Source organism: Puntigrus tetrazona, unplaced genomic scaffold, assembly GCF_018831695.1.
Source record: "Puntigrus tetrazona isolate hp1 unplaced genomic scaffold, ASM1883169v1 S000000005, whole genome shotgun sequence".
In the NCBI taxonomy this organism is placed as follows: domain Eukaryota; kingdom Metazoa; phylum Chordata; class Actinopteri; order Cypriniformes; family Cyprinidae; genus Puntigrus; species Puntigrus tetrazona.
This window is the reverse complement of record NW_025047685.1, coordinates 371,629-380,313: the sequence shown is the minus strand read 5'-3', so window position 1 is coordinate 380,313 and position 8,685 is coordinate 371,629. Positions and strand designations below refer to the sequence as shown.

The window sequence follows — 8,685 nt, the reverse complement described above, 5'->3', positions numbered from 1 at the left end:
CTCACATACTATAGCAACTTCTCTAATTTTATACCGATAATTTGTAGCTGACTGATCGCAGGCCTTGTTGACATAAGCTTATGTATGTCGGTTTTAAATAAACATTAGCAAAATGATCCACAAATAAAGCTCAAAACGGAGGAGACTGAATAAGACGTCACACGGAGCCTGTGCTGTACACGTCCACTGCAATGAACAATATCACAGAGGAATGTTAGCAATTGCTGCTGGTCTTAAGGACACTTCAAAAAAAAGAAGTAAAGCTGCAAGCATATTTTCAAAGTAGGTCAAAAAAGTTTCACAGTTCTCAAATCTGCCTGTGATTTGTGGATTGTAAAGTCAAGCCAGAGTGCATACAAGGGAATTACTGTTTTCGGCGAGTGCAGGCGAAGGACTCTGAACTCACAGCTTACCGACATTCCCTCACTTACTAAATAAATACTCGCTCTACCTCCAGTATTAATCCCAAGAGAGCAGCCGAGAGCCAGAGAGATGTAATGTGTCCCTTTTGGAGGGGTTTCAGAGATGACGCAGTCAGATGAAGGGCACTACTTTAGAACAAGGCCCCTGTGTCAGTATCCCTGCTACTGACTAACCTTCCTCACTCAAACACACACACACACGCAGAGCTAAATAAAGGCAAAAATGCAATTACAAATGTGTCCGATTCATGAAATCATAAGCAGAGGCATGTGATTTGTTACAGTCAAGATTGGTGCCTTTATTCATACAATTTGACTACAACAAATCTTATTTGTACCCTGGTGTCAGTGTAAAATTCTTCAAAAAAGCTGCTTTCGAATGCAGCTTTCCAACCATCCCACAGTCATCTAGTCCGTTTTATACAAATGTGCAAAATAAGACCGTTCTTTGCGAATCCTTCAGTCTTCAGTGTCATTCCAGGATCCACAGGACACGGCTCGGCGGGGAAGGGGCGGGGCTTGCAGTCCATAGCTCCGCCCGTTTCATATTCACCACAGCCCCACAGTGACCGGCCATTCTAATTCAAGTAAAGTGCTCTTTTGAGAAAACACAAAAATTTGCGTCCTTGAAATTTCTTCGCTCTCCATGGAGACAATAAAATAACACGCCGAGCAGGACGATAATAAAATTACGACAGCAAACTACACAGTTACCCTTTTGTGCCCTAACAAGGAAGCTCCGAGTAGTCATACGAACTCCAGCTTGCCATGTCCCGTGTACATCCCCCAGTGCACGAGAGATAGGAGACGTTCGCCTCCGCTTCCTCCTCCCGTGCACAACTCCGTCTGCCGCAGCTTATCGCAGCCCAGACAGCAGTTCTCATGTCCCGTTACCGGCACCATGCACTCCAAGTCCAACTTGGCCACGTGGCCTTTCTTGGCGTGGTGGTGTCCATGGAAACTGTAATGCAGGCGAGACAGCATCTGCTGGCGCTGGGCCTGAAGACGCTTGTTTTCGCTACGAAGCATTCGCAAGGCGAGCATAATCAGCAGAACCAGGATAAGCCCGCCCGCGATGGGAACCGCTATCACCGCCGCCCGGAACCACACCTCTTTAGCGGATGCCAACTCTTGCACCCTCGTGATCAGGTTCTGATTGGAGCTGTAGAATCGGTCTAGATAGGGAAAGAGAGAGAGCATGATGAGAACAAAGTGAGATTTGGAGCTCAGGGGATGAAGAAACAGCATGAGGTTTTACGATAACGCGTTACGTTTATACTTGTTCCACTCTTTAATATCTCAGTGCACCTTTTTCATTAAACGGGATTATATTTATGCGCTTTGAGCCGTCTGTCAAAAGGACGCTGTGAGAAGCACATTCCAGCACAGTGGGAACGTTTCATGATCCACGTGCAATAAAAAGTATGTGATCTGAATCCAAGTGCTAAAAGGTAAACTGCCAGTTACCCGCAAACTTGCGCTGCACTGGAAACCATTAAATATCGGCCTGGAGCCGTGAGAACAGTAAAAGTCAATGCGCACGTGTATTTCTGATACTAAAGTACGTGTCACAAGGGTCCATGTTTGCACAGGATTGACGTCAGACATCAGTAAAGATAGCAACCTCCTTCGATTAGATAAAAAAAAAAGAAAATCTAGGCATAAAGGAATCATTGTGTCCTATTCAACGCCAGACACTCTGTACTAAAGCAGGAATATAAAGGTTAACAGATAGTTTACCCAAAAGTGACAATTCTGTGATAATTTTTTCACCCTCGTGTCATTCTAAACCTTTCTGTGGAACAAGAAGGGCATGTTCTAAAGAATTACTTTTGCCTGCACAATTACAATATCATTTCAGAGACCAAAACATATGCGTTTTAATATATATTAATGTTCCACTAAAGAAAGTTGATCATACAGATTTAAATGGCAAGTAAATAGTTGTCATTTCCGCGCGATCTATCTCTTTTAAATGTAAAGCGAACAGCTAACATACAATCGAATGCTACTACTACCCTTACAGAAGTCATACGCTAGCCAGATTTGTGTATCTTACCTGTCGAGTCACCTCGAGGGTGCGTGAGGTCATGTAAACCTCTGTAGTTACACATATCATCGTGGCAGCACTCTACAGGAGAGGCGCTTCCGCTGGAAACATCCACGTTTTTGCTGGAGCACACGTCTGCCGAGTTTAATAGCGAATCTACACAGCCGTGTGTTAGAGGTGAGTTTGTGTTCAGTGGGTCCAGGACCTTGGTGAAGCAAGCGTTGAGCTCAGATTTACACATGTATCCAGTGGCAACGCAGTGCGGCGCGTCACAGTAGCACCGGATCTCTCCTGCAAAACAGAAAAGACATGTAAAAATCTACATAACTGACGTTTATGCACCATTTTGGATATTTTAAATCAGAAAACAACCGTCCTGATCGACTTCCAGGAAACTTTTCCAAGGATTCTTGACACTAATTGCGTTAACATTTTAAACCAGCACCAACTGCAACTGAAATTTTGCCCGGCGTTGCATGGGAATGCTGAAATTCCCACCACATCCATTCCAAGAGAAATTGAGCATTTTATTAGAGAATTACTCTGTGCTTTATTACTAAGATTTCAAGTACCTCGACTGGTTAACTTTTTATTACCAGGATAGCATTCACTTTACCAAAGAGGATGTTAGAGAAACTGAGCTACTACAACTGAACTACTTTTTTATGTCGTGTTAGAGAAAGGCAGAAAAGAGGACTAACACAGCGCTGTGACTAGTGTTTGTGTCAGAGCACTAATATGCGGCAGTTTCTGTTCAACGCTGTAACTGTGTCACGGCTTTTCATGCAAAGGATCCTTTTAGTCTTTCTTATAAAACAGGAACCGTGTAGCTTATAAGTAGTGGTTTGTTTGCCAAAGTCAATTTCTTTCAACCCAAATGGAAACTTGTAAAGGGGGTGAGAGCAGGACTCCTTTTTCAGTTTGCACGCAAACTCACTTGTGGTCAAACCTGGCATTAAATCGGAGGGCAACTTTTAAAGAGACAGTTCCCCTCAAAATGAAAAATCTTACATTTACTCGCGCTCTCGCTGTCTTATATCTGTATGACCTACTTTTATATGTAGAACACAAAACGAGATGCCGACAGCATATTTTTTGCAACTTAATACAACGAAGGCGAATAGTGACTGAAACTCTGCTTGACATCACATCTGGAGTTTCAACTAAAGTCGAACATATTAAAGACACAAATATATTACGGATAAATTGTAGGCTATTCCGGTGGTCAGTCGGTTCATCATTATCACCTACCGACAAACTACCAAAGCGCGTGGACGCGAAACGAAACACTAAACACACACCACGACACGAACACAAATAAACATGGCCTTTGTGTTGTTGTAAGCCGCTTGTGTACACTGTCCAAAGCTGGGGTTACATGTCATCTCATTAGCTGCAAGAAATCGCTCGAGTTCTTATCAGTTAAGGCCAAACGCGTTTATTATTCATTTTATCTCTGACGGTGGTGCTTATTTAATAATGCGACTGTATCGCTCCATTCTTGGCGAGTGTGGCAAATCAAAGTTTAACAAGTGCCCAGAAAATTATATAGCTGTGTCTTGGAGCTCAACGACCGTTTTATAAAGCAATTATTAGACAGCCAAAATAGATTAAGAAGGTTTTTGGAACACGTCAGCGTGTCAACCAGAATTTAGCAACACGTTTTAAACTGAAACATACTTTGGATAGAATTGTCTTGTTCTTTTTTTTTGTCCGCCTACTGAAAGCATTTCTGAAACGCTAGATTTGAAAATGGACGACTAAATCCGAATGCAGATAAAGTTATAAAGGTCGTTGCAGCACAGATTTTTTTTACATTTTGTTAACAAGTTTAACTAGTAGCGTTAATTAAAACAGAGACGTATTTCTTCTTCTTCAGCAAACACGGTCGGCAAGTTAGTGGTGTAAGACAAATAAATACGTAAACCTTTTTTGTTTCGAGGGCTGCTCTTGGGGTTAGGTCTCGTGCGCTTTTAGCGATCTCAGTCTTACCTTTCGTGAGAAGAACAGCCATCGCGCAAAGTTCCAGCTGAAACCAGAGAGAAACAAGGCTGGAATGGCGATCCATTTACAGCTGCTTTTTCCTTGTCTTGATACCCTGTGGCAAGACCCTCCGAATGGTTTGAGGACTCGTTACATATGTCCTACATTGATTGCTGCGTTCCCGGGGATCCGTGGGCTGCGGTGTATCCAAAAACAAACGGGAACAGAAAGGCTGTGTCTCGTTCCATCAGAGACCAGTGCCGAACCGCTGAGATCCGAACTCAGGAGAGAAAAAAAACATTCCTCGTGCGTAACCAATCCAAATATATATATAAATATATAAGAAACACACACAAAACGGATTTGTGAAATAATGCAAAGAAAAATCCAAAAGAAATGAGATTCGGACAACTATCCTCGACCACGGAGCAGCGGCTCACTGGCCGGGGAACTTTCACTGGATCGCTTTTGGGGCAGTGTGGCCACGCCCACGTGAACGTTGATTGGTCTGTTTTTTTTGGCTCATTTGCACACACCGTCCTATTGGCATTGGTATTGGTTCACGCAGCGGTCATACAATTTGTCTTTACGCCTACAGATGCTGAGACAGAATCGCACGATGAGGCAGGTAGCGAGAAACAATATCTAATAATAGCGTAATGGTTATTAAAACTGGTGCTGGCATTGCTAAATATAAACGAATATGATAACATAACCTTTATGATCTCAGTGTTTGTCCCCGAGGGTAGGGTTAATCGTGTTTATTTTTTAATTCATTTTATCTTTTAGAAACGCTTTAAGCTATGTTCCGCTTCGTCAGCTGTACGACAGCGTCTGCCGGGCTGCTGGAGGTGGATACTGCGGGCCTGCAGCGGAGAGTGGATGTAGGCGGGTCGGCTGGAGAAATTAGCAATCCAAAGAGGCACATGGCGCCAGCGAGACGACACAGACAGACAGTGACACTCAATTACCCCCCAGACAATCCCATGCAAAACACACAGAGCACAACGATCGATATCTCAACTGCCCTACCCGCCCTAATGTGTTGAGCACTTCGGTCAGGGCATGCGCTTCACAATTGAAGGCATTTTGGGCAACCTTGAACCATAAATAAACAAATAGACGTTCTACAAATATAACCGAGTCTAGTGATGCAGTAGGCTATTTACACAAACATTTAGACCCACAAATCAAACAGCTGGCTTTTTATATATATATATATATATATATATATATATATATATATATATATATATATATATATATATATATAATTATATATTTTTTTTTTTTATTAAAGTAGGCTAATTAAATCACCTTTCGGTTATGTTGATTTGAAAAAACATAACTTTTGTGCACTTTCTTGCACTATTTTGGACTATGTTTTTTTGCACTCTATTCATTTATTTGAAAAGTGAAAATATTACAGTGTTAATTTAAAAATCAATTTAGATTATTTTTGCCCCTACACCTTTTTTTTTTTTTTATTACATTTTTCTATCAAATGCAAGAGCTGTTCAAAAATCACCAGAATCCTTTGTTGGAAAATTAAGTAGGCTAATATGCTGTTTAGTTCATTAATAATCTATTGTGGCGAGATTAATGGATATATAATAGGGAGGTAAAAAAAACCACACATATACATACATATATACATATATATATATATATATATATATATATATATATATATATATATATATATATATATATATATATATATATATATACATACACACACACACACACACACTGTGGTTTATTATGGCGGCTGAAGGTAGTGAGGGACGGCGCAGGAGATAGGGAAGTGTTTGATGATGAGAGACAGACTGGGAGACGCTCACATCTGATAGACGGCCATCGATTCAGTGTCAAAGGCTAAAGACAAGCCATTCCGCTTCAGGGGACACATTCAGAGACCTACAGAAATTACCGGATTGACAGCAATTATCCTAATTGTTGGTAATTTCACAGAGGCGCCAGCTCAAAAGCAGTCCTCCCTTCAAATGGCGAGTTTCACACCTCCACAGACCCATCTGAGAAACTGCCCTACCAAACATCAAACCGATACTTCTACTGCTCCGGAGAGCTCGTTTGATTAAAAACATGCACTTTTCTACCCGCCTACAGCCAATTCAGAATATTACCTTCAATGTTTAGTAATTTCGCTATGAATGATGACTATTCAGCAGTAATCCGCTCCTAACAGTTATGAGGAGTCACACGATGATGTGGAAACATAATAAGCCTATCAATCTTAATGTTCTTAAGCACATTACAACCATTTAGCAAACGGGACGTTTTTCGTACGTAGTTAAGTCGGCCACCAAGTGTTTTTTTTTTCTTCCTCGTCTTAAAACATATCCGTTAACGTTTCAAACGAATGCGTTTCTTGAACGCTCAGGTGCTGCCCCCTTGTGTCCACTTGTGAAAATGTGCATTTTTATGTTCAAGCCCAGCGTTCCCGTTTCCAAAAGCAAGCGTTAACAAAACATCAGAGAGAAGTGAAGACGCTCTGCTGATATTTTCAAGCACATAAAAATGACCATGTAATAATTTATTTCAAAATTAAAAAAAAAAAATGCACATGATGACTGCTGATTAATTAAACGATTAACATTTCTTTTCTTTTATAATTCTGCTGATTAATTAAACAATTAAAAGGTTTTTTTTATATTTCCAAAAGTGCACAAGTGGTAACTTTATTGAAACTAATGTATTATATAACTATTATATTTCTTATTCTAAACCCCTACTTGTTTTAAGCCCTAAGGTGTTGTTATAAAATGTTAAGAGTAAAGTGCATAAAGGGTTACTTACTTTGTTTATATTTCTTTTATCACCATGTAGTATTTTAGTTAATTCAGTGTTATCGTATTTTCTATCACCCCTCTACCTTATTTTAATAACATATACCACCCATCTTCGTTTATGTGTTTTTATAGGCTGTTTCTTATTTTGTATCCAAGCTTTGTTAGTTGTCAACTATTGTCAACCTTATCTTTTTAATGTAGACCTATTGTTATTATACTTCTTACTCTATCATCCACCTCGTTTTAGCAACTTAATTAATTAATGAATTTAGACTATATGTATTATATGCACCTTTCTGAGATGTTGATGTCGTCACAGACATTGATCTTTTTTCTTTGCACCTGAAAGGCTATTCTTTCTAATGAAATTATCTTCATTTGTTTATACCATATAGCATCCTCACTTAACCCCAAGACGAATCAGTATAAGCGTATCAACGTAACAACCATACAAAATCAATAAAAAAAAGTCTTTAAAAGCAATTTTACAAAATACATTAAATGATCCTGGATCATATGTCTCGATTTAAACAGTACACAACAGTATATTATGTTATTAAATTTATTAAACATCAGTTTTTGGAGATGTGTATAAAATTAATTGTAATTAAGAAAAAAATTGTCAAAGTAAAAACAGTAACAAAAGCAATGCAGAGCTGGACAGACACTTTTTTTTCCCAATAATCACTCAACTCTCGCATGTATGTCCAGGTCTACTTTATGCGTTGCTTGAACAAACGATTCACTCTTTTGAATCGGTTCTTTTCGATGAATTCGAACGATCAAATAGTAACCAGTTCGAATCATTTAGCTTGTAAAACCCCTAACCCTCGACAAGGTAGAGAACAAAAAGCTCGATAGAGTAGAATTGTATGTTGAAATGTTTGCTTAATTATTAATAATATAAGCAAAACCATTAGGCCAAAATTAAAATAAAAGGACGCAGCATCATTATAGGTACTGCCGTTGGGTTTTCTCCCTTGACGGTTATATTTATTAGCACGTGCTATTCTGTTTTTTGTTCATGAATGCAAGTAGAATTGCTAACAAACATTCGTCAGAGAAATATTTAAGACTTAAACAACTTGGCCAAGAGTTATAACTCTCTGGAATCATAGAACATTTGATGCCGAGTTACTTTACAGAAAGCGGGATGAATTTAAGTAAATAATTTTTAAAGTGTGTTTTTTTTTCTCCATCCACGCGTAGACCTTCAGATGAAATGTCTGGGGAGACCTTACATCTGATATAAGGTTTAAAACAGAAAACCGTAGAAAAAGCGGCAAATACAAACCTGCTATCTGCTAACAGTGACTCCTAGCGGTCACAAGAGGCAGACTCCCATAGAAACTAGATTAAATCACGTTTTATTTACCATTTCATCTAGATAAATTAAAACCTTAACATTTTTGTCATA

The 8,685-nt window shown here is 39.4% G+C and overlaps 1 protein-coding gene across 1 annotated transcript; it reads right to left on the bottom strand.

The window, feature by feature from the left end:
- Positions 1-696: 696 nt before the first annotated feature.
- On the bottom strand, positions 697-4,885 carry bambia (BMP and activin membrane-bound inhibitor (Xenopus laevis) homolog a). Its single transcript, XM_043229461.1, has 3 exons — positions 4,465-4,885; positions 2,482-2,763; positions 697-1,597 (listed from the first exon to the last, which is right to left on the bottom strand). Exons 1-3 carry the CDS (start codon positions 4,538-4,540, stop codon positions 1,170-1,172), a joined length of 786 nt encoding a protein of 261 aa, XP_043085396.1. The 5' UTR covers positions 4,541-4,885; the 3' UTR covers positions 697-1,169.
- Between the last annotated feature and the right edge of the window lie 3,800 nt (positions 4,886-8,685).

Coding starts and splice junctions, on each gene's coding strand:
- bambia (XM_043229461.1), bottom strand. CDS start 4,540: ATGGATCGCCATTCCAGCCTTGTTTCTCTCTGGTTTCAGCTGGAACTT. Junction 2,764..4,464: donor GGCTGTTCTTCTCACGAAAG/GTAAGACTGAGA, acceptor TCTGTTTTGCAG/GAGAGATCCGGTGCTACTGT. Junction 1,598..2,481: donor CCCTCGAGGTGACTCGACAG/GTAAGATACACA, acceptor TTCCCTATCTAG/ACCGATTCTACAGCTCCAAT.